At 44.6% G+C, this 26214-nt stretch overlaps 1 protein-coding gene across 1 annotated transcript; it reads right to left on the reverse strand.

Moving 5' to 3' along the window:
- Positions 1-1939: 1939 nt before the first annotated feature.
- On the reverse strand, positions 1940-18584 carry VXN (vexin). Its single transcript, XM_001511759.5, has 6 exons — positions 17022-18584; positions 12320-12375; positions 5985-6147; positions 5034-5095; positions 3657-3727; positions 1940-2543 (listed from the first exon to the last, which is right to left on the reverse strand). The coding sequence occupies exons 1-6, from the start codon at positions 17086-17088 to the stop codon at positions 2357-2359; spliced, it is 606 nt and encodes a 201-aa protein (XP_001511809.2). The 5' UTR covers positions 17089-18584; the 3' UTR covers positions 1940-2356.
- Between the last annotated feature and the right edge of the window lie 7630 nt (positions 18585-26214).

Genomic DNA, 26214 nt, shown 5'->3' on the forward strand with positions numbered 1-26214 from the left:
AGTCCAGTAGGAAATTGCAGGGGCAAGAGAGCAAGTGTGGGGAGTGAGCAGCCTTGTTCCAGTAGCAGGGCAGGATAAGGATTGTCTCGGGGTCGGTGATGTGGCCCCGATCCTCCCTGCTGCCAGTGGGGTCCAAGGACTGAATCTATGAACAATCTGATGCTGTTCACTGGGCTGGTAGAAACCTCCAGGCCAGAATTCTTCAAAGGCAAGGACCAGGTCTGCCTTTAGTTCCTAGCCGTGCCCTCACACCAAGGAAACACTCAGGAAATCCACTGTTTTTGATAATGAGATTCCCACAGCTCAGAATGGAAGTGCCAAACATAAAATACTGCATCAGTACCAGGATAGGGGACAGACCATCTGAAAACCTGACCATCTAGTATGAAACTGGACAAATGACCATCTCACAAGACCTGTTTCTGACTAGGATCACAGGTTCATTTGAAAAATCTGAGATTTAAAAAAAAAATAATCAAAAAAAGAGCCTTCTATCTGCAGAAAACTAAAGGGCTAAATTTCATAGCGGTTCCCCAGTTCTGCTCTCAGACTTGTAAAATGGTTGGGGGCAGGAGGGGTCAAAAACTTGTCAGGACATTATGATGCCTGGAAATAATACAATTGAATGAATGAATGAATGAATGAACTTCAGGTCACAGGGAGGGGGAAAGGGAGAGACAAGTCAAACAGCGGCAGTCTCTTGCCAGGACCACAAAGCCTGAGAAAGTGGTTGTATGTAGATAAACCCAAATGGACCAAGCTCAACAATGAGCATCTGTTAATTGTCTCCATTTTGGGGTACCCTCTGGCAATTTTAGCATATTTTTGCCAAGATTTGGCATCAGTGTCTCCTCCAGAGACTGTTGAAAATTTAATTGTTTTGCGGATGATTGGGGTTCCCTTTATGGGCCTCAGGAATGATTTTCATTCTCCCTCTTAATCTGCCTGTGCCTGGTGCTGGAATTTGTGGTTCCTAATCTTGTTTGGATCGACAAAGGTGTAGTGAAGATGTTGATCTTTAACCTTGTTAGCTCAGCATTTTTCAAGGGCTTGGAGTCCATACCACCACCAGTGGGCAGAAAACAGAGCAAGTCTCTACCTGCCCATCTGTCCTTTGGAACAAAATCTGGGTAAATCCTTCTTCAAGTTTCTTCAAGTTTTCTTTCATTCAAATCTGGAGCACTGAAGGAAATTTCTGGAATTCATATAGTCATCTGGAGACCTGGGGTTGTTCCACCTTATTTATCCTCCCAGCATCCCTGGGAGGAAGAGAGCTAGTGTTGTAAGGTGGGGAAATGGAAGCTGAGATGATGTGGCCAAAATCCCCTTGCAAGTGTGGTGGGCCTATCTCCTAATACCTTCCTCAATTAAATGGTAATAATGATAATAATAATTATGGTATTTGTTAAGTGTTTTAAGCACTGGGGTAGATACAAGATAATCGGGCTGGACACAGTTCCTGTCATAATCCCCATTTTACAGATGAGGGAACTGAGGCACAGAGAAGTTAAATGACTTGCCCAGGGTCACACAGCAGACAAGTGGTGGATCTGTGATTAGAACTCATGACCTACTGACTCCCAGGCCTGTGCTGTATCTGCTGTATCCACTAGACCATGCTATTTCTCATGAAGTATTTATTGAATGTGTAATGTCGGCAGAACACTGTACAAAGTCTTTGGGAGAGTACCATGGAGTCAATAGACATGGTTCCTGTCCTCAAAGAGCCTACATTCTAGCAGACCTCCCCTAGGGTTCCTTTCTCCAAATCATGCTGGTCCTGAATTAATGGTCAATACTGAATTCCAAAAGATTTTGGCACCAGAGAACACCCCTGAAAACATTTGAGGATTTGACGTAGTCCTTCGGGCTCAGTGAATGAGAATAACAGAGCTTTTTTAGCCACCCCAGCTGACAGATTAAGGATTGAGGGGCTATCTTTTCAGATCTTTTCTTATTACATATTCTGAATTTATTCGGAGAAATGAATTCAATGGTGAATATGGTGACCCATTGAGAGACCATGATGAGCCGCCTAGGCTTTCTATTCCCAAACCTTTATGCAAACAGTGGAACCAGGAATGTTGAAACTGGGTCCCCTGGTTGGTTTAGGTTTAGCCTGGTTTGGAGACAGGGAGAGGATATCATGAATGTTTTCCCGAGGGCCCTTTTAGTCTTGTGAAGTTCAGGTTAACCTTGCCTTCTGGAGGGTTAATTTCTTGTTTCTCCAGTGGAGGCAGATGTTCTGTTCAAGAGGGATAGTATTCAGTCCTGGAATCACCACTGGGTGGGTCTCAAGGCAAATCCTAAAGCAACTACCATTGCCCAAAGTCCCTGGGTCACAACAGGGTCACTGTCAGTCTGCCTCAAATGCATTGTTTGTGGCCCCCAGGTACTCTGACTTCTTCTTGTGCTTCATCCACATTTTTCGCAGAAGGCCGGGAGTGCCACAGGAGGTGCTGCCCGTCAGGGGTAAGGAGGCCTCTGCTCCTGGGAGAAGAGTTGAGTCATCTTCAGGAACCTTCTGGGAAGCCCTTCTAGGTCTAAAGGGGAAAAAAAGAGGAAGCTGTAGTCTCTACATGGTGTCTTAAATTATTAATGGCAAAGTTAAAAAAAATTATTGTGAGCACCAGGCGGGATAAAGACTTTGTCTGACCTGATTCTCTTGTATCTTCCCTAGTGCTAAGTGCAGTGTTCAGCACACACTAGATCTCAACAAATACTACTGATTGATTGACATAGGTTCTGATAGGCTACTTGAAAAATGCCCCATACAATATCCTTGCTTTACAGTGAGTGCCCAGACGGTGAACCCATTGTTGGGCAGGGATTGCCTCTATCCATTGCCCAATTGTACATTTCAAGCGCTTAGTACAGTGCTCTGCACACAGTAAGCACTCAATAAATACGATTGAATGGTTGAATGAATACATGCAAGTCACTGGCTGCTCTAGGGAAAATGTAGTGAAAGCCAGGTAATCTCTCAAGCAACTGACCACAATAGTAAAGTTTCCCATCTCAAAGGCCACTGCCCAATTCATATTATAATCTAATACCAGGAAGAGACTCCCATCCATTTTTCCAGAACCTGCCTCAAGTAACTAGGAGCCAGGGTGAAGGGCTGGATTGGTGGGAGTAGAGAAGAATAAAGAGGAGATTAAATATGGGCTTGCTCCTGGCCACTGTGGGCCAGGGGGTTACATAAACCAGAGGAGGATGAAGAAACAACTTCCCAAAATTTCCAAAATGGATATTCCTTTTTTTCCACTGGCAGGACCTTTGGCCTAATTCAAAAATAGATTTGTCTGACATTAGTGTTCTCCTGAGGAGCTGAAAATGGACTCCCAGTTGTTTCTAGTGCACCCAAGAGAAACTCAATAACCTTAGGTCCCACCAAAGGGAGCCCAAAGCTGTAACAAATCTAGGATAATTGGGTGCCAAGCCCTAGGAGGCTGGCCCAAGGGAATTAAAGGTGGCTAGAGACAGCTGAAGTGGGTTTCCCCCCACTGAGAGGTCCTTTGCAGTTAGCATGGTTTTCAGGGACTCGGTGACCTCAGCTAAAGACACTTTCAATTATCCCTTCCGGGCCCACTTCCAGCCTGGATCTGGCCAAGGAGCTGCCCCATGATGGTGTAGGTAGAAGGAAAAGAACTTACTCTGTTGCTGATGCTGGGGTGGCCGGGTGGTTTAAGATTATCCGAGTGCCAGAAGGAGGTGCCTGGGAGACCTGGATCCATAGCAAGGAAGGGAGGAGAGCGTTAGAAAATCCCTAGACATTTCCCCCCATCAAGTGGCTTCCTTCATAAGAACGCTGGAATAAATGTCTTAACCAACAGAGAACAATAGAAAAGAGGAACCAACCCCATAAATGTTATCTCTTCCAGGGTCAAAGCAACCTTTGGAGTGATGGTCTGGACAGCGGTGACTTGGATGCTCACTCAGCACCAACTACCAGCCTGAAAATCTCCCTGAGCCCAACTCACCTTCCGGAGTCTGGTTAAAGATTCATCCAATGGCAGGATTCATCTTATGCCAGAGTTGTGAGTTGAAGTTTCAGTTTTTATTAAATTCTTTGATGCCCTTGGCCCGATTTAATTTAGATGCTGCGTGGCTGGGTCCGGGATCATTCATGTGGCTATTTATGGATTGCATTGTTTTCTGAGAGGATGTTTTCCTAGGAGAAGTCCTAGGACTCTTAAAAGACCTTGGGAGCTTCCCTTTGACCTACAGTCTTCACTTCCACAGTTGGGGAAGGGGACTGAGGGAGGGGCAATTTCTGCATTCAAGTTGGGGAGGAAGGAGAGGAAATACTGGGATGCCAAAGGGGTCACTGTTAGAAAGCAGAGAAGAAAACCCTGTCCTAATATGAATATATGCTCAGTCCTCCACCCTCATAGAGAGTTTGCAAACCTTAATACATTCTCTCCCCACCCTGTTTCACCTAATTCCTTTTAACACGGCTGGAAAATAAGCAGGGGTCAAACACTTGGCAGGATGACCTGCTAACTTAGCTTTCTCCGTCCCTGCAGGCCTCATTTTAGAGAGACAGGATGTGGCCTCTGGTCTCTGGCTTCCCGCGTGTGACTCTACAACTAGGCCATGTCTCATTCTGTTCGGTCTCTGTTCTTCAGAACTGGGCTCCTGGTTCACTTTGCTCATTTCTTGCCAGTAAGAATGTACAGTAAGGCAAAAACCTCACTGTTCAAAAAGCAAGGAGATTATCAGAAATGGAAATTGTGACTTTGTTTAGTTCCCCCAGTAGTTAAGGCTGCTGGGATAATTGCCCAGGGACCCTGGCCTTGTCTGTACCCACAAAAAGAGGTGAGGAATTGAAACAATTATCTGCACATTTACCTGCAACAGCCTCGTTGAAGTTCACTGAGCTGGGTGATTTGTTAGATTAGGTCTGTTCTAACAAAAGATCTGGGAGGGGGAGCCAAGCCTTGGCCCCACCTCAGCCACTGATTCAGCCGTCACAGCATGCACGTTGAAGTCCAGCCGACCAGGCAGCTAATGAAGCGTATTTCACTTACCAAAAACTTTGCTCGCACCTGATTCCCACAGAGAGTTGAGGATTTTGATTCAGAAATTCCCACTGCGGAATGGAACAGAGAAGACATTCAGTATTGCTACAGTTCTGCCTCCCTCTAGTCAATTGTGTCAGCCATTTCTCCCCTAAATGGCTGTTTGCCAGTGTGCAGCAATTAGTGAGCTGGGAGTGGGTATTAGCAGGGGTTCTCCTAGACCCTTTTCCAGATGGTCTCTTCTGGAGATGGGGCCAGAGGAAGTCTGGTAGCAGGCGCTGGCAGGGATTGTCACACAGGGCTCGTGTCTATCGGATCAAAGGGTCATGGGAAACTGGGACCATCTGCTGTTCCAAATGAGATGTATCTATGGAAGGTAATCTAGTAAACACCCAGATACCGTCTTCTCAGGGTGAAACTAACCAATCAAAGGTTTCCTATATGCACATCAGGAGACAGTTCTCATATCTTGGGATCCCCTGATAAAAGAGCCTGGGCATGAAAAAATATTGCAGGAATCCCAATTGGCTAAAGGGCTATGGACAAAAATTTCTAGTCTTGAGGACGAAGATGATGATCATCATCCCGTCAGTGGGAATAGCACAGTTCTTGGACCTCAAAGGGCTCTGCACATTTGATCTCACTATATCAGGTGAATAGTACTGCAGTAGGGGTGGGCTATGACTTCCTGAATGACTCTCCAGGAAAAGGCTTAACCCTAAGGACACAGGCCCCTTCAGAAACAAGTCAGGAAGAATCTTGGAAAAGGGATGTTTGGGTATCCTCTGGGGAATCGGAAGGGGAAACCAACCCTAAAACAGCTCCATCCTGGGAGATAGATTAAAATGGATGTGTATGGACCTTTGCTCACCAAGGAATTCCCACCATTTGGGGGCCCCTGGAGGGTGGGAGGGTTATTGCCTTGGCTTGCCTCCAGAAGTTGGGAAGCCAGGGACATACCATGCCTGGAAGGACATTTGGCAGAGAGGAAGCCTTGAGACCCATTCTGCAGGCGACCAAACCGCCGTCCATCCTCGTCTCTCCTCAAGGCATGGACATGATCGTCAGGGTAGGGCAGCAGCTCCATGGTCCCAGGGCCGTGATAATCAGGCATGGCCACTACCTGTGGAAAAGAAACAGAACTATCTCATTCTAGGTGTGCACTCATCGATTGTTTGGGCTTGGACATTGATCAGATCTTGGCCTTTTATTGATGGTAAGAAGGCCTGAGGTCTTCCCCAATTCTGAAGACTAGTCAGGGAGTCAATCATAATTATTGAGCACTTACTGAGTGCAAAGCACTGTACTGAGTGCTTGGGAGAGTACAATATAACAATATAACAGACACATTCCCTACCCACAATGGATTTACTTACTAAAGGGACTGAATTGACTACTGAGGGGTTAGGAAATGACTAGGGGATTAATCATAATTCATAGTAATTATGGCATTTATTAAACACTTACTGGGTGTTAAGTGCTGGGGTAAATACTAGAAGATTAGATCTGAGTCCCCATCTGTAAAATGGGGATAAACTACCTGCTTCCTCTAGCTGTTTTATCCCCATTTTGCAGATGAGGGAGCTGAAGCACAGAGAGGTTAGGTAATCGCTGGAAGTCACACAGCAGGCAGTGCCAGACCTGTGTACTGTCCACTAGGAACACTGCTTCAGCAGAAATATAGAAAATAAAGTAATAAAAAAAACCAGTATCAGGCCCCTTCAGTGGTGACCACAGGCAGTTTCTCAGGCCCTTCTCACCAGTCCTAAGGCCTCATGTCCAAGACCTTGGTAATCTCTGTCCAGATGTAAACCCTAAAATGACTAAGGGCTTTGCATATTTGATCTCACAATACCCCATCAGGTGAATAATATTGCAGTGGGGGTGGGCTATGATTTACTGACTGACTCTCCAGGAAAAGCCTTACCCTTAAGGACACATGCTCATCTGAAAACAAGTCAGAAAGAGTTGAAGTTTGTCTTGCTGTGCTTTGATCTTCCAGGGTAGAACCACCAAAGCTCTGGCTTGGAATGTGTTAATGTGGATTCATTCTGATTCCCCAGAGGCCATTCCGCGAACCAACCGAAACCCTTGGGGTTCTATGTACAATCTACCTCATTCCGGTTGGTTTTCATGCATGATGTCCATGGCGATGAGGATGATGATTAATAGGGAATATGTCAGGCTTCAGGGCCCTAGTTGCTTACTTTGATCCTGATGTGGTTTGACCACAACTGAAATCTTCAAAATGGAGGGGAAAGAAGTACAGACTCACCCGGGGTCCTAATGCTTGTTTTAATGACAATGTCCCTGCTACGTCTGGGGGCTCGATGGTGATAAACGATCATTACCTCAAAGTCCTCATAGGTAAGACCGTCACTGCTTCTATATACACCTTTCCCATAAATATGGGCTCAATGAAATAACTTCTCCTCAAACTGTAAAATACATGGAAGAAATGCAAACTTGGGACCCAAATTTTGGAATCTCCTTCTTCTTTGGCTTCTGTGAGGTTTCACTCAGTGATCTATCAATCCAAGGTATTTATGGAGCACTTACTGTGTCTAGAGTACTCTACTAAGCGCTTGGGAGAATACAGTACAACAAAATTGGGAGACACGTTTCCTACTGCCCACAAGGAAGCTTACGTCTAGAGGGAGGAGCTACAGTTTAGACTTGGGAGAGTTCAATACAACCGAGTTGAGAGACACATTCCGTACTGCCCACAAGGAGCTTATACTGTAGAGGGAGTATCTACAGTCTAGAGGGAGGAGTTTACAATCTAGAGTGATCTCTATAGTGTATATATTCCTTGTGGTAGGAAAGAACAACAGAGAAACCAAGACTGTAGCCATCGGCTTTGAATCCCTCCCCCCCCCCCCCCCCGAGAGTAATTAACTAGAGTTTTCAGATGTTACACTGGAACTTCATTGATGCTTACATTTGACAGGTCCCTCAGTTTTGGTCAACAATGATTGTTCCGTCCTGCAGTGAATTAAAGGGAGAGTTGTTGGGAGCTTTGGCAGTGAAGGAGCAAGGATAGGGTCTCTCCTGAGACCCCAGCTAAATTAGGGGCCTTTTGGAAGACTGGTAGTAGTATATATTGAACACTCACTGGTGCACTCTACTTTAGTAGGCTCTTAGGAGTATAGAATAAGGAAGTGACATATTCACTCCTCGAAGGAGCTTACAGTCCAACAGGATAGACAAAGCATAAAAATCTTTACAACTTGAGTAGTCAAAATAAGTGATTGAATACATGTATGTACATGAGTGCTGAGGAGGGCATAAATAAGTTTGAAAGGTGCTAGAATTGGCTAACGGGATGATATGGCTAATTTTCTACTACCCTGAATAATGATAATAGTAAGAACTGTGGTTTTTGTTACTATTATGTGCCAAGCACTGTTGTAAGCACTGGGGTACATACAAGATGATCAAGTCTAAGTAGAAGGGAGAACAGGTTTTGAATCCCCATTTTGAAGATGAGGGAATTAAGGCACAGAGAAGTTCAGTAACTTGCCTAAAGTCACACAGCAGGTAAGCGGCTGAACCAGGATTAGAATCCAGGTGCTGTGACTCCCAGACCTGTGCTCTTTCCATTAGTCCATGAACGTAATCAGGGAAGGCTTGTTGGAGGAGATGTAATGGGGGAAGAACTTTGGTCTGTCTGATATGGGGAGGGAGTTCTTCACCAGAGGAGCAGAGTGAGGGAGGGGATGGAAACAGGAGAGTCAGGGGTGAAGTACGGCTAGAAGGATGACTTGGAAGGAATAAGTGTGGCACAGTTTGTCCCACTGAGACATGGTCCACAGAGAAAGTGTTTGCCCTGTCCTGAGCATGCCCAGTCCTGTTTTTCTCTGGGAGTCTCCAGTACCAGGTAAGCCTAATCTTCTGCCTGGATTATTATGGATTGGCATCATCACAACAGTACTTCATGCATCCTTGCCCATGCCACACCCCACGTCCGTGACCATAGCATCTGATACCCGCTCAGGCCTTTTTGAAGGCCAGATTTTTGTCTTTCCCATGGAGTTGGAGAGCAGAATGTGACCCTGCCTCATTATTTCATTCGCTTGATTTCACCATAAATGTGTCACTGCTCAATGAATCAATATAACAAGTCTTGACTAATGTAGGTCAGGTCTGCATGGCCCAGATTTTACACGTACTAACTCAAGGCTCTGAGGGTGACACCCAACTAAGATCTGCCAGTGGGATTAATGCAAAGTTGCTTTTTGAGATGGAACAGAGAGTAAGCCAGGGAAAGCCACTGAAAGCCAGAGGACATCAAAACTGAAGAGGGACCAAGAGACGAGATCTAAGGTGATTCATGTCCAAGAGGTTTTACTCAGTAGTATGCTCAAAAGCCTTCTGTAACAGATAGGGAAACTGAGACCCAGAGCCTTGTGGCTTACCCAGGGTCCTATGTTGAAACTCAGGCTTTCTCCATCCCAACTCCTTGAACTCTCCACTAGATGATTTGCCACTTCCCTCTGCGCTCCCCCTCTCTGTCTCCCAGAGGTTAGAGAAAAACTTGGCCACTATCACATAAATATGAGCTATTCAGCTCTTCCGTGACATGTCTGTGGTCTCAGTAGTTGTGGGGATGGCTGGCTGCTCTCCATGTTGTCTGTTGCTGACACCCCTACACACCTCAGTTTCTGTTCAGATCACCCCAGCTGGCCACCTGGGAGATTCTAGCAGTAGTCGATGGAATTAAGGAAAGAAACCTTCCTTCTTGTGTTGGAAAAAAAATTAAAAAACAAGAAAAGGCAAATAGCCCCTTCACCTGGTTTCTCAAACCCACACAATATGCTATGGCCATTACATGGTGCCCACAAGGAGTACGTTAAACCCACACCAGGAAATGGGCAGCTGAAAGAGCTGATTGTGTGGCGAATTGCTCCTGAAAGAGAGGTTTATTCTCTATCTCGCCGGGCACAGCCTGTTCCTGCTGCGGCCCCTCAGGCTCTAAATTTGAGAGTTGAGCAACCACCCTGAGCTGAGGGGACCCTCAGTGGAAAGATAATGTTGCATGGCCAGGGGTGGAGAGGGGGTAGGAAGCAAAAAAGAATGGAAGAAGGATAGAGGGAAGGAGAGGGAGGTGGTCAAATACTAAATGTTCCTCAGCATCAAACTGGGCTTTGTCAGCAGCGACTGTGCTGGGAGGGTTGTAAAGCCTGGACCAGGGAAGAAACACATACACCCACAAGTTTAATCCTCTCAGCTTCCATAGGTCATGGGCAGGGAGAAGTAACAGGCAGACTGGGCAGCAAAGGGTGCATCTGGGCCTGGAAGGGGAACCACGGGAGAAGAGGCTTTCTATCTAGACTGTAAGCTCCTTGTGGGTGGTAAGTGTGTCTGTTTACTGTATTGAATTGTACTCTCCAAAGCGCTTAGTACAGTGCTCCCCACAAAGTAAGCACTCAATAAATGATTGAATGAAGCAGAGCCTGGACACTCTGAGAGAGGCTAGCCTGGGAGATTATGGACAGAGAGGCACTGTAGACCTGGAGTGAGAGTTCTAGGCAGGGGGAGAGTTTATTGGGCTCAGAAGGCATGAAGAGACCTGTAGGATACATAGGGAATAGGACAGTCTGACAGGGGAGAAGAATGGACCAACTCTAACAGACCAAAAAATTGGAAGAGCAGTTTCTGTCTTTTCTCTGCTAGGAGAGAAGAAGAAATGAATTTAAACTGCAGGATGAGGGATTTAGGTGAGTCTAAAGAAAACATTTCCGGCCATTGTGAATATCAGAAGTCTCTATAAACATGCATATTCCACATTATCTTCATTAAATTTTCTTTTGAAAGGCTTGAGTCCTCAATACTTACAAACCTGTCTGTACTGGTTTAGGAGTGGCCCTGCCTAATCAGCCCCACACAGAAAACTCTGTCAATCAGAAGGGACCTAAAGATTTTTTATTCCTAATTACTTTTTCCAAAGCTGGAAATGACATTCAATTAGACATTTTACATTTTTGAACAGAAATATTTTAAGAGGGGAAACTGTTTGAAAAGGTAGTCATAGTGAAGGCTTGGGTTGAGTAAATACTTAACACCTTCTTCTGCAGTTCCCTAGAGAGTTGATTTGAAGGTTCCTAACTGTTTGCCCTTATCTTACTACCCTCCCCACCTCAGGCCAACAGGTAGGTATCACTTAATAGGGTCTGATGTTTTAGGGTGTTGCCTTGTTTAATCTGATTTCTATCCGTTTCCTCCATCTCTCATCCTCCAATTCAGATTTTAAAAATCAAGATCAAACCCTAAAATATCATTTTAAAAAATGTCTTGAGCATGTACTAACAGTGAAAATGTAAAGAAAACTTAAATTTTACAAATTTAACCAAATTCTTGCAGATTTAGTATTTTTTTGGTGGAAGAGAGGTATGAATGGTCAGCTTCATTATCACCAGAAAATCGATATGTACTTTAGAAGGTGATATCAGGAAGGTTAGGTCACTTTAAAACACACCAACTATTTCTGATGGGGATTTTCCTTCTTCGTGTTTCTAAGGACCTGGTGTTTCCTTGGGTGACTAGTGTCAGAAGCCATCTTGTACTGATGACTTGTGTGAGTGTCAGTCATTCTTCTCATTCTAATATGGAGCGCTAACCTCAAGCCAAATCTTGGATGTAGTTAGAGTTTGGCTAGACATTGGGTCTGATATCCCGGCTGAAGCAAGGATTGCTTTAACCTGGCAGTGTTTGCCAATGGGTGGCTGTGATGGCAAGTGTCCTCTTGCCATTTGCTTCATTCGCCAATGCTGGAAAGATAAAATATGCCCCTAATTTTAGAAATTTTAACCCAGATTTTTAAAAATCCTATAATTACTCCCCAAATCCATTCCCTGTTGAATAGATGACTCACGTGGGGTGGGATTTAGTTGCCTGCTCAGGACAACACAGAAAGGCAGGAAAATAGCTGGGGTTCAAACTTAGAAATTTTTGATTCCCGTGTTTCCTTTCTGCACCACAAAACATCAGAGGCTAATTTAGGTGCTTCTTAGAGTTCTCAAACCCAGCATCCCCTTGCTTTGAAATGCCCTAGAATGGCTCATTGCATCATATTCAACCTCTTTTCTCTCTTTATTCAGACGTTATGCCTCACACCACTCCCCAGAAACAAGAAACTTTATTTGTCTAGATTTGGTCTCCTAGTGCCCTGAAAGAATTTGATCTCTACCCCAACAATAAAGAATTGTTCAGAATATAAAAATCCTTCCCTTCCCCAGAACCCAGGATTCTTGAATAAGGTAGTACAAGTAGAATAAACGCACAACTTTTCTTACGCTTTTGGTCAAGATGTGTTGTGAACTTTTAACTTTTCTTCTGGATGGACTGGAAACTGCAAAGTGAGTCAAAGAAAACACATTAGAGGAATACAGGCAAAAGGCAGACAACAACTCACATCCTCAACAACAGCCCTGATTGACCAACTCTTGTGAGCAGAGCACTATGCTAGGCATTTGGCCTTAATTTAGGAGGCAAAAGAACAAAAATTTGGTGGGAGTTAGGCCATAACTGAGCATACGACCAGCCTGATAAAGAGGCGAAAGAGCATCAGTCGATTAGACTGTAAGCCCGTCAAAGGGCAGCGAGTGTCTCTATCTGTTGCCGACTTGTACATTTCAAGCGCTTAATACAGTGCTCTGCACATAGTAAGCGCTCAATAAATACTATTGAATGAATGAATGAATCAGTCTCTGAGGCAAGTCTGGAGGGAAGGAAACAATGGCTCAAGCCCCAGAGTTAGAGCTGGTCCCAGCAGAGCAATGCCAGGTGTGAGGGCCCTGGGCTAGAAAAATCCATGGGTCTGGCAACCTTGAACTTCCTTGGGCTTTTCCTGGGCCAATAGAACATGTGCAACTGCTCAGCCCTCTCTAGGTATGTGTTATGGAGTTACAGCTCCTCCATTGATCCGTCTTATCAGCCTGTGGTTACTGCTACCCACTGTTTACTGATCTTGGTGTCTAGGCCTGAGCTCAGTAAAGTTGTTGGCAAGGAAACCTGTCCCCATTCAGGTGCTTGGAGGAAAGAATCACTCAGTCTAAGAGAGAGCAGAGATCACAGGTATTGTACTCTCCAAAGCACTTAGTACAGTGCTCTGCACACAGTGCGCGCTCAATAAATACCAATGGTTTACTGAGAGCCAGAGGGACCTGGGACCTGCCGATTTCTCTAAGCGGGAGCCGGCCAACTTGCTGAAGCTGGAGATGGCGTCTCTTGTCCCCTTTCTCTTTCAGCCAGAGGAGCTGGGCCTTGTACATGTGATGGTGGCTGACAGAGCCCTGGCTTATTTTTGCAGGGCCGCTGAGATTTCAGGCTCCAGCCCGGGAGTCCTCCTCTCCCCTTGCTCTAGCTCCCAGTTTTCATTTTAACATGGCCTTTTCCTCTCCCAAGGGAGTCACTTTAAATAGCGGCATTTGATCTGCACGGGGTTAACCCAACCTTACCCTCCCCCCTCAGGAAGTAAGAGTCATGGGTGAGATTTCTTGGTAAAACCACGGCTTTCCTCTTGATCTTTGCAGTAAAATTCAGAGTGGAAACTCTTCAGGGTCACCCTAATGGTATCCCCAAACTAGGACCTTCCTTCTGCAAGCACCAAGTGGATTTACGAACACTGCCATGTTTTCTATTGTCCAGGGTAGGTTGATTTTGTTTTTGGAGACAAACCGAGATGAGATTTGGCCATGATCATTCAAATGAAGAGTAGGGCATTGGATGCAGTGCCAGGTCTGCCCTCCAGATCACGATGCCACCACTAAAGAAGCAGAACCCTGGAGTCCTACAGCTGAGAGAGACCTTGAGTCCATCTCCTAACTGTCCCGAGTTTCAGAGAATGGCCCTGATTCCAGGAAGGCAAATCAGTACCCTTTTCCTGTAAGCATGCTTCATTGCCCCTGTGAATGGTAGAATGTTGGGGGCCTGATCCCAATAGCGTTGTTTATAGTCTTCTGTTCTCATCCTTGGTCCAAGGAGCCATTCCCAATTTTAGGGGGACCTGCTGTCCACCCCTGAGAAGGAAGAGCAAGGCAGAGCCCCTCCTTGTAGACATCCCCTAGAACCATGCAGGTATTTGGAATTTTGGGAACGATATGAGCCACAAGAGCCGGTGCAACTGCTCAGCCTTTTTTGGGCACATGCCTAGGTGTTTAACTCTGTCATCCAACGGACTTATCAACGTTGGGGAATGGAGGGAGTCCTAGCCCACTTCCCTACTGCTGACCAACTCACTTGCCCACTCCACTCTAGGATGATCTAAAAATCTGTATGGAAACTTGTGTGCATATTGTAAAGGCTGACCACAATGATTAGTTTATATCAAACACACATGGAGTTAGTTCAGTCCATAGTTTCCGAGTGATTACTGTGTGCGGAGCATTGTACTAAGCATTTGGGAGAGTACAATAAAACAGAATGGGTTGTTACATTACCTACCCACAAGGAGCTTACAGTCTAGTTTGAGCTATTGAAATGCAAGTTTGCACATTTTGGTAGTCAATATGGAAATCACAACATCCTTGGGTTAAGTGGGGGGAAAAAATCCCATCTCTCCTCAAAGCGGCACGCTGACTCCTGTTATATTTTGGAGCAGCAGAAGGTCAACTTGTGGGTCGCTGCTGACTCTAGCTAACTTACATTGGTTGGGCCTACTTGATACAGTTGGGAGTATTGAACACAGTGCACAACTCATGATAAAAGGCAGTTCATACTTCTGTTAGGAACAGGTTGACGTAGAGTCAGGTACACAGTCATAATTACTATGCAAGCACAATGTAACCTGTCTCCGAGGCCACCTGTATGGCCTGACGAAGAGACTGCTGTTCTCTGTCAGTCAATCTTATTTACTGAACATTTACTGGGTGCAAAGCACTGTACTGAGCACTTGGGAGAGTACAGTACAACAATAAATGGATACATACCCTGCCCACAATGAGCTTAAAGTCCAGAGGGGAACCACACTGGATCTTCTGAAACATATCTCAATGTCATAACTAATACAGCTGGCCTCTGCAGTGATTTTGCTCTGCACTGCTCTATTGGTCACAGGCCACGGGTGTATCAGTTTTGTTGTGGAAGCTACCCTGCCCTTAGTGCTGCTTCTTCTGGCTCCCCGTTCCAAGTCACCTGTGCTGCCTTGGCCCCCTGGGCTGGTGTGACCAGGGAAGATGAGAGGGTTACCTGGAGTGGAGGTGCAGGACCAAAGAGGAGGGTAAAGTCACTGAATGCTGTAGCAGCGGGGCATCAGCACCCACGTTCCAGCCAGGATGGAGTGCCAGATTATATGGCCGCGTGTGCCGCTGGGTGGCCTAGCACCTGGCATGCCGATGCTTCTGGTGTGGAGTACTTCCCAAATATCTGCTGCCAGTAGCTCAAATTAGCACAGGAGACTATAAGCCAAATGGGGACAGGAACTGTGATCTAACAATTCTACTGCATTTTACCAGGTGCTTAGTACAGGGCTCTGTACACCTGAAGTGCTCAATAAGTACCACTGATTGGAAAAGAAAATAGAGGAGAGACTCTGAGCATTGTAGTCTGTGTGTGATTAATCTAGACCCCTGTCAAATTCGAATCTGACAAAATGCACAGAAAACATCCTTACCCTGCAGGGATAAACCCAAGAATACCTGCAAACATTTGGTTCTGTGCAGAATGCTAGGTTTACCCTCCCCAAAATAGATCAAGAATGATCTTTAGCCCCCCACTGTTTTATTTTATTTTATTTTTATGTTTGACCACATAATATGTGGTCAAACATATTCACCCCCTCCAAAGAGGTATTATCAGATACCTCTAGAAAAGACCAAATTTCCTCGAGGAGACATTCTCCCGCCTCATGCTGCAAGCTTGCAGAAGAAGCATTTTAATAAGGTGGGAGCGGTCAACCAGCTCTGAGACATTGCCCACATTCACCATCGACTATCTCGCTGTTTAGCAAGTGCAACTGTCTGGTTTGGAGGGACTGGCTCGGCGCCCACATGCTACCCTTCCCTCTTCCTGCCTACTCTCCCCTGGTGGCTAGGATATTGCCCAGGTTCCTACCCTATGTGGGGGCCCGCCACTCGACTCACTTGGCAATGAGAAAGGAATTGCAGGTTTGGGAAATCCCAACACCAGCAAATGCCCAGCTCCTTTCATTCAAGCCACAATGTCATTGAAATAACAATGAAATCCACAGCCACTTGCCGGGAAATACAAGGACCGCAGCAGAGGAGGCATGGAAAAAGAAAATGGACTATTCCTTTGGGAGCTGGGGCATTGTCCAGACAAGAGATTTTTTTTTTTTTCCAAAGTCCCATTCTGCAATCTGCAAGGAGAAAATGAATCAGCTGACACCCTCCACCCAGCAAAAATAAAAAAGACTCTCCTGCTCATTCAGGAGCTAGTTAGTGAGCTATTGGTAGCGACCTATCTGGATGCTCCTGTCTTCCCTGATTCTATTGGGGATGGCCTCTCTGAAGCTTGGGGACCACCCCAAAATTAACATTGACTTCCCCCCCCAACACAAGTTTTATCCTTTTTCTCACCACATTAATAATTTCTGCCTACTCTGCCAGGAGATTTGTTTCCAAAGAGACGCTTTGAGCCAACCTCGTCTCCTCTCACAACTTCACTAACTCAAGGGAGCAAATGAAAGATTAAATCTCTCTCTCTGGAGATGTTCATTTTAATTTCTATTTCCTAAATTCATTATTTGCTGACTCTCTTAATGACCATCTTTGGCTAGTTAGATGAAGGAGTAACAGAGAATAAGGAGCATCTAACCTTCCTCTGATTTTTTTTTCTTTCCCCAATGAAATGTTTGCAGAGATACAGAGCATCTGACCCCTTCCTCTCTGGCAGCAACGAAAGATCAGTGAGTTGCAAGGAAATCCCAGTCAAACCAGAGGAGAATCTTCCCGACATCATGCTGGGGGGAAGACCCTGTTTCCGCCCTGGGCAGGAGCCCTCGGTAGGATTCGATCGGCACAAACAGATTCCACTCACCTTTGGATGAAATCACGGTGGTGAAGACTTCTAAATTCTCATCACCGCAGCTGTATATCTGATGCATTTTTCAGCCGTCTCTCACCGAAGCGTGCCGAGAGGGGCACTGCTCTGAACTCCTGGGAAAGACGTTTCACTAATCCAATCTGCCTCCACGATCACTGTCCAAGTCCACAAAGGACGAGCTGATGCTGTGATCTCATCTCATTCCGGATTCTTCCCTGCAACATTTCCTACTCCCCATCTGTCTTTCTATGAATTCTATTATTGCAAAAATTCCATTTGGCAGGTCTTGGAACCTGCTGCTGACTATGGCTTTACACATTATTTTGAAGGTCTGTAGGCAGGAATTTGCAAGCTTTTATGAATAATGTGACCCAGAAGTGAAATAATTTGGCCTGCTAGAAGCATTGGCTGAAGAATTTCTAAATGCTCTTACTGGCAGTTTTCTTTTTTTTTTCCTTTAGCTGAAGTTTTCAAAAGGTTTCATTGCTGGTTTTAGGGTTCTTTTTAGATCAATTAGCAAGCTGGGACCATTTTGAATGCCTGGCATTAAAGTTCAGATTTAACATAGGACTTGGTATTAGCAAACTTGTTTCCCCTCTTCTCTCCCTTTCTATACTCCCCTTCCCCCCACTGGCTTATATGTTGCCGGGGGGGTTTTTTCCTAGTAAATTACTTGTTTGGCACCTACATGACTCTGCCACAAGCACCCATAGGGACTGAGGCAGGGCAGCTGTGGCCGCAGACCCTGAAAGGAAGTTGTGGTGTGGCTAGGGGTGAATGTATTTGAGTCAGCAGGGCCTGAATTTATGCATCTTAGGAAACGTGTGGGTAGGGATGGTGACTCCTATATTTATTGTACTCTTCCAAGTGCTTAGTACAGTGCTCTATACACAGTAAGTGCTCAATAAATACTCTCGGTTCCTAGAATTGGCAGATGTTCCTGAAGGGCCGAGAAACCCCTGATCATTGGAAGGTTGCAAACACTGCTTATCTTTAAAGTGTGGAAATAGGCAACCCCTAGTAATTTCCGACCTACCAGCTTACCACCGTTGGCTGGGAAGATGCCAGTACATAAGATCAGACAACTGATTTACAACCATCTCAAAAGGAAGCAAGAAACAAGGAAGCAAGAAGCATGGTTTTATGAAGAGAAAGAGTTCACCCAAATGCCTTCACTTTCTCTCTATAGACTCCCTTCTTGGCCCACTATAATCAAACTTTTGCCAGCGTCATGTCACGGAAACTGCATTCTTCAAGGTCGTCAATGATCACCAGATAGCCAAGTCCAAAAGCCTGCACTCTGTTCTAATCCTCCTCGACCTCTTGGTCACCTTTGACACTGTTGACCACTCCTCCTTGAAATGCTACCTGACCTTGATTTTGCTAATATAGTGCTCACTTGTTTCTCTTCTTGCCTGTGTTAAATTCACTGGATCCTCTCCCTCCCTCTCATCCAATAACTGTGTGTTTCCTGCAGGGCTCTGTCCTGGTTGCCCTATAATAATGTTGGTATTTGTTAAGCGCTTACTATGTGCCGAGCACTGTTCTAAGCGCTGGGGTAGACAAAGGGGAATCAGGTTGTCCCACGTGGGGCTCACAGTCTTAATCTCCATTTTACAGATGAGGGAACTGAGGCACAGAGAAGTTAAGTGACTTGCCCACAGTCACACAGCCGACAAGTGGCAGAGCTGGGATTCGAACTCATGAGCCCTGACTCCAAAGCCCATGCTCTTTCCACTGAGCCAAGCTGCCCTACTTTCCACATTCTATACTCACTCACTTAGGGAGGTCATCCACTCACATGGCTTCTGCTCCTAACTTTAATCTCTCAAATCTATCTAGCCTCATCCTTCCTCTGTTATTCGATCTCCCATTTTATTTTGCCTCCAGGACATCGCCCCTTGGGTGTTCTACCACCACTTCAAACTGAACTTCTCGTCTTTCCTCCTAAACCCACCCCCTTCTCCTAACTTTTGTCTCTGTCTTCGTTGATAGCACTACCAACCTTGGTACAAAGTTGGTATTTGTTAAGCGTTTACTATATGCCAAACACTGTTCTAAGCGCTGGGGTAGATACAAGGTAATCAGGTTGTCCCACGTGGGGCTCACAGTCTTCATCCCCATTTTACAGATGAGGGAACTGAGGCACCACAAAGTCAAGTGACTTGTCTAAAGTCACACAGCTAAGTGGCAGAGTCAGGATTAGAACCCATGACCTCGGACTCCCAAGCCCGGACTCTTTCCACTGAGCCATGCTGCTTCTCTACAATTCTTGACTCTTCACTACATTTAGCTCTATAGTAATTCAGTTGTCAAATCCTGCCAGTTCCTCCTCCGCAGAGATTAATTCCCAACGCAACCAATAATCACTCAGCATTTTATGTTTATATGTATATGTACATTCAATTATTCTGACATTTCTTCCTGACGTTTTCACACCTTCGCCAATTTGCCCTTGTCCTTCCTTCTGCTCCCACTCTGTGTAAATTATCTTTGTCTGTCTCTCCCATTAGATTGTAAGATCATTGAGGACAGAGACTGTGTGTTTTGGTATTTAGTTTTAGTATTTAGTGCAGTGTACTGCACTCTGTAGACACTCAGTAAATACCAGCGATTGAAATTATATCAAGCAGATTTCATCTCTTCTTATGGCAGTGACAGCCCACCTACATCACACCTAACTAGACTTGAGTGAAGCTTTTCATTCTATTGTGAATAACAACGTCATTGAAGGGAAATTATCAGTGGGGAACTGTCAACCTGGTGCATTTATTAAGTGGCATCCCACAAAGTGCAGACCTGGAATCCCGTCTATTCAATCTCTTCAGGGATGATCTGAATGAATGCTTAACACATTTGGAGAGGGACCCCTTAGAGTCCAGAAATCAAATTTAATGTGATTTAAGCAAACTGGAAAAATGCTCCTTCAGAATGAAATGGAGACGGGACTTGATCGAGGTCAGGAGGGAGCTTAGAGAGATGAAAAACAATCTCAGATACCATCATCAATGTTATTTATTGAGTGCTTACCGTATGTGGAGCATGGTATTAAGTGCTTAAGAGAGTATAATGCAACAGAGTTGGGAGTTCCCTGTCCACAACCAGCTAGTAGTCTAGATGGGGAGGCAGACATAGATAAATAGATAATTTATTGACTAGGAAGTGAATGGCAAGGTCTAAGGCCCAGGAGACCAACAGCTGAATATAAAGACAAATGTAGTGCTGTTACTTTAAAAACTGAACATGGTGCTGGGTTGGGTGGATCATCAACAGGCACATGATATGGAAGAGTTGGCAGATGATTCTTCCACTGTACTTTGCACTGGTCAGAAAGACCCACATTAGAACAGCGAGTCTAAAAGCTGACACTTAACAAGTACGTGGAGGCAATAGAGGATCCAGAGAAGAACAACAAAAGATGCTCTAAGGCAGGTAGATAAAGGAATTGGGGACACTTAGCCCGAAGAAGAGAATACTAAGGTGAGGCCTAATAACTGACTTCAAGTCTCAGAAGGGGTTTTAGGGAGAATACTGACCAGTTTGCTCTCCATGACCTCTGATGACCAACTAATCAAGAGGAAATAGGCATAACTGAAAGCAGGAGAGATTTTATCGGGATAAAAGACCCTCTTCTTGTCCAACAGGAGGATAACCAATCAATGATATTTTTGAGTGCTGTTTATAGTACACTGTACTAACTGCTTAGGAGAGCCCAATATGACAAAGTTACAGTTTTGGTAGACACATTCCCTTCCCACAATGGAAGAAAACATGGAATGAGTTTCAAAGGGAAGTTTAATGGAGCCCCTTTTCCTAGAGTCAATTAAGGAGAGATGTCTGGAATGGTTGGGGCACTAGGAGGGCCAGGTGTTCAGTTTTATACCAATCAGCTGGGCTGTCTTCCGGAAGTTCAGATATGGTACCAAACACTTTTATTTCCAGTATTTTTATTTTCAGTGACCAGCCTCCCTCTGCCTTGGGCCCTGCAGCTCCGAGGTGGCACCCATGTTCACAGAGACCATGGAGGAGAATGCAAAGGCTCTGGGGTCAGTGAAGAGGGAGAATCAGGGCCATTTGGAGAAGAACTCCAAGTTCGGGTGAGCTGCCGCAAAACCTTCCATAATAATAATAATAATAATAATTGTGTTTGTTAAGTGCGTACTATGTGCCAAGCACTGTTCTAAATGCTGGGGTAGATACAGCGTAATCAGGTTGTCCCTCATGAGACTCAAAGACTTAATCCCCATTTTACAGATGAGGTAACTGAGGCACAGAGAAGTAAAGTGACTTGCCCAAACTCACACAGCTGACAAGTGACAGAGCCGGGATTAGAACACATGGCTTCTGACTCCCAAGCCCGTGCTCTTTCCACTAAGCCACACTGCTTCTCTATGTGACATCATTTTGTCACCATAAGTGCCCAAAGTTGTGCCCATGATGACAGAAGTGCTGCGTGTCTGATATACACAAATGCTGTCACTGGCCACCTTATTTGGCACTTACCTTCTTGGAGGCAGGGAGATGGACCAGATGATCTTTTGAGATTCCTCCCAGGAGTACAGTTCAAGAAGAATCTGTTGCTCTGATTTTGCATTAAGATAATTTTAAAGGTCACAGATAAATTATAACCGTAGCCAAGACACTTTAGGTAAAAATCATTTTCCTTTTCTCCAAAAGTCAGAATTGGATGAATAATTGAAAGCTTTGACCTCTGGGTTCTCTTTGAGGGAGTTTTACTTGCTTGGAACAAGGCAAGGGAAAACGACAAGGCAGTTTCTGGTTGGCCCGTTGCTGCGCTCTGGTGTGGAAACTCATTGTTATGGAAAACTCCAGAGTGTTTACAATGACCAGGGTGACAGCAATGTAATCAGCCAAACGTTCCATTGTTTTTGATTTATTGGGCCACATGTTCAACTTGTATGACTGATGTCATTAACATCAGGCCTGGCAGAATCGCCTGCCTCTTCGCGACTCATTGGACATGAGTGCACTCAACAGATGGGGAATTTCATGGCTGCAAATGGAATTGTTTATCCTCTCATTGTCCTCGCGTCAGGCAATCAAACCAAATCCATTACCCACCAATAAAAAGATCAGCGTCCAGTTCATTCAGCCATGAATGGAGGGGTTATGCTGGGGGATTTAAAGCTTTTAAAAGGGATAAAAAAGGGTAATAGGACCTGGTGATGATAGCTCTGCAAGTGGAGTCTCCTGGTTTTGACCAGAGGGTTTGAGATGATTAAAAAAAAATTTAATAATTTTCTCTAGCACAGACTGAGGGGCTCCATTAGTATTGACAGTAAACAGGCTTTGATTATGACCATGACACCTCTGTTTCTCACCAAAAATTCCCAATCTTGTCTCTTAGTTAACCACTTTTTCATTACCTCAGGGACTTTTTCTTCTCTCTTCAAAAACTGACATGCAAGTAGCCTAATAATTGGTGCTAAGGTTTTTTTTTCTTTTTTGAGAGGTAAATAGGTATCTTAAATAGGTATTCATTAGTATCTTTCTGTGAAAACTCTCTCAAGCATAGCCTAGTGGAAAGACCAAAGGTTTGGGAGTCAGGAGTCCCACTAGATTATAAACTCCTCAAGGGCAAGGATCATGTCTATTATCTCTTTTGTAGTCTTCCAAATGTTTAGTACAGTGCTCTGCACAGAGAAAGGGCTCAAATCCTCTTGATTGATTCTAGTCCCTACTTCTGCCACTAACTTTCTATGTGACCTTCATTCACAACCACTCTGAGCTTCAATTCCCTCATCTCTAAAATAGAGATAAGAAACCTACTCCCTCTCTTCCTAAATTGTGAGCCCCGTGACACTGTCTCATCTGATAATCTTGTATCTATGTCAGCAATTAGCACATAGTAAGAGCTTAATAAAACCGTGATAATAATAATAAGGGTGTACAAATGAGACGTTGGTATCCTGGTGTAAAAGGAAGTCGTCAGCTAGGGAAGACTGTGGTACCTGGCTCACCAGCTTCCAGTGAGCTCTGGAGGCTGGAATGTAGAATGAAGGATTCCTGGAGTCTGTTCTGGGTCTTTCCCTGCTTGCAGGATCTGGATGATGTGGAAGGAGGAGGCAGAAGCCCCAACATTCTTAGCCATTACTGAATAAGCTGGGTTGCGGGGGAAGAGAGAGAGAGAGACCCTGACTGACCAATTTCCCACCTCGACCCAGTACTGTGCTGAGTCTGTAGAAGAGTCAGGAACTTGATTTAGATCTCTTGATCCCCATCCCAACATCCTTTTCTGCCTCCTATCTGGCTGGGAAGGTTTCATTATGGGAATTTTGTAAAAGAATCAATCAGCACAGTGATTGAGATTATAGGGTTGTAGGACTAAACTGAAACTACATCGCCCCTAACTCTAGAAAATAAGTGCTGAACATAGTATACGATTCAATGGGTAACTGTAGATATTAGTCTTATTTGCCACAGGTAAGATTTGGGGCAAAATTTTGTTGGTTGAGTCATGGTTCCGGGTAGACTTAGAACAACTTCAGAATCACTGTATAATAATAATAATAATTTTAGTATTTAAGTGCTTAGTATGTGCCAGGCACTGTACTAAGTGCTGGGGTGGATACAAGGAAATCGAGTTGGACACAGACCCTAACCCACAGAGGGTTCAATCTTAATCCCCATTTTACAGTTGAGGTAACTGAGGCACAGAGAAGTCAAGTGACTTGCCCAAGGTCACACAGCAGACAAATGGCAGAGGCAGGAATAAAACTCAGATCCCTTTGACTACCAGACCCTTGCTCTATCTACTAAGCCATGCTGCTTTCCTATATAAACACCACTGTTTCTTATATAAATCAACCTTGCAAGTAAATATACTATTTTACTTACTCATATTTATTTTTCATCCATTTGGTAGTATTTATTGGGTTCTTACTGTTTGCAGAGCACTGTACTAAGTGCTGGAGAAGAGTGCAACATAAGATAAATCAGACATGGTTTCTGATCCACATAGGAGCGCTCAATCTAAGAGTCTTTACTGCCCTTTCTCTTTCCTGCTTTTTCTTCAGAACAATTTTTCTTGTTTACCAGGATTTTTAAAAAATTCATTTGTCAAAAAACACTTATCAACACATCTCTAAGATGTGTTTATTCTTCAAGAACTTCTTAAAAAGACCAGAAAGCAAGAAAAATGGGGGAAAGTCTGAGCTTTTCTCCTTTTGAAAAGGTAGTTAATTAGGCAAGTATATAAAATACTATATGTGGACCCCAATTTTAATAGTGAAATATAGAAAAAAAAGTCAATTTGGGTGATTATTCAAAGTAAAATTCAGTGTTATAGAATGTACCAATAAGGTGGCTTTCTAGCAGTGGTATGCTCTAAGAACTTGTTCAGAAGTGGTGTGCACTAAGAAGTGGTTCAGAACTGAAGTTCATCCTTCACTTAAAGAACAGATTTTGGAATAGTTTCATCATCAAGTGTCACTGGGTCAGCCTTGAGCCTGTCTCTCATTCCATTCAGTGGCCCAGTTAATTCCTTTATAAAGGGCTCTTTTTAAACAGGCCACCGTCTAGGGATCGGAAGCTCTGTATAAATGCAAGTTTGGGCAGATGTCTTAGTTTATTTCATCGGGTCAAATGGCTGAATTATTTAAAAAGGGAACAAAATACACTAGACTGACAGCTTGAGAGGTAGGGGACTTCAGCCCTGAAATGGTCAGTGAACTCACGGCCTCCCTCCTGCATAGCTCAAACCAGTTCTTGGAGGACCATCTTCTCAGGAGAGGGATTCAGCCCGTCTGCCCATTCTAACAGTAGCCCCTCCGTGGGGACGGCCAACCAGAGGGCCGATTGTGATGGTGATTTCTGAGCTGTAGAACTGTCCTCTGGGAGCCGCACCAGAGGCCACCAATTTACTTTACATAGGCAACTGAGCAGACGTCTGAGGGTTATGACGTTTTGGTCATCAGAGACACAGGCAGCATTTGAACTGCTGACCTGGAGGTGAAAAGCTCCTTTTCTCCATGACCAATCCCCAGAGCCCCTGTTAGAGTACGGTTTCTAATCCAAACAATCATTAATCTTCCTCAAGGTGAAAAAGGCCAGGAGAGCAAAATTTGCTCAAGTGTTTTATTTTAGTAGTCGAAGAATCGACCATTCTTCTTTGTTTACAACCCAGGCTTTCCCTAAGAATATTGTTTTAGAGAAGTTACACTTCTATTTGATGATGGCAGACTAGCAGAATGCCACAGAACAATGGCCACGACAACCCCAATAATATACCGAAATGCTACTTTTATCTGCATGGGAGCAATGACATTACATAATGTCAGCCGTTTATTGGGGGAATCTGACCACGCATCTTAAAATGAAAGAGCTTGGCCCTGGGAGTCAGAGGACCTGGGTTCTAGTCCTGACTCAGCCACTCGTCTGCTGTGACCATGGGCAAGTCACTTCACTTTTCTGGGCCTCCTTTAGCTGATATTTTAGGGGAAAATTCAGGCCTAGGTACCATTTTCATACAAGAAATTCTGAACTGGCATGGAGTTTGGGTTACATTCATGGTCCAAAAATTCAAAATAAATTGTGGTATTTGTTAAGAGCTTACTATGTGCAAAGCACTGTTCTAAGCGCTGGAGGATACAAGGTGATCAGTTTGTCCCACGTGGGGCTCACAGTTTTAATCCCCATTTGACAGATGAGGTAACTGAGGCACAGAGAAGTTAAGTGACTTGCCCAAGGTCACACAGCTGACTAGCAGCGGAGCCGAGATTAGAACCCGTGATCTCTGACTCCCAAGCCCGCGCCCTTTCCACTGAGCCAGGCTGCTTCTCGAATGCATACAGTGCAACGGAGGCTTTCTAAGAATTAAATTTCTTCTGATTCGAGCAGAAATCTTCCTGATTACTTTCAGGATCAATGTGGCTAGTAGAACCAATCTTGTGGCCTAAAATATACCTCAGTCTCTTTTTTAGTAATGGATAAATTCAGCCAGCATTTACATGCCGCCAGACGTCAGGGACTGAAGAAGGTAAATTATGATTGGGAATTGCAGAAACCCAAATGTGTTTCCTCATCTTTAACCTTTAAATGTTCTTCCTCCCTCTTCCCCAAAGCTATCATTAATATCACTGCCAAACAATGTTAACTTGTGAGTCAGATTGTCAGCTCTCCAGCTTCTGTCAAATAAGTCATTTAAAAATTACAAAAGGAAATGGTC

This window comes from Ornithorhynchus anatinus, chromosome 7, assembly GCF_004115215.2.
Source record: "Ornithorhynchus anatinus isolate Pmale09 chromosome 7, mOrnAna1.pri.v4, whole genome shotgun sequence".
In the NCBI taxonomy this organism is placed as follows: domain Eukaryota; kingdom Metazoa; phylum Chordata; class Mammalia; order Monotremata; family Ornithorhynchidae; genus Ornithorhynchus; species Ornithorhynchus anatinus.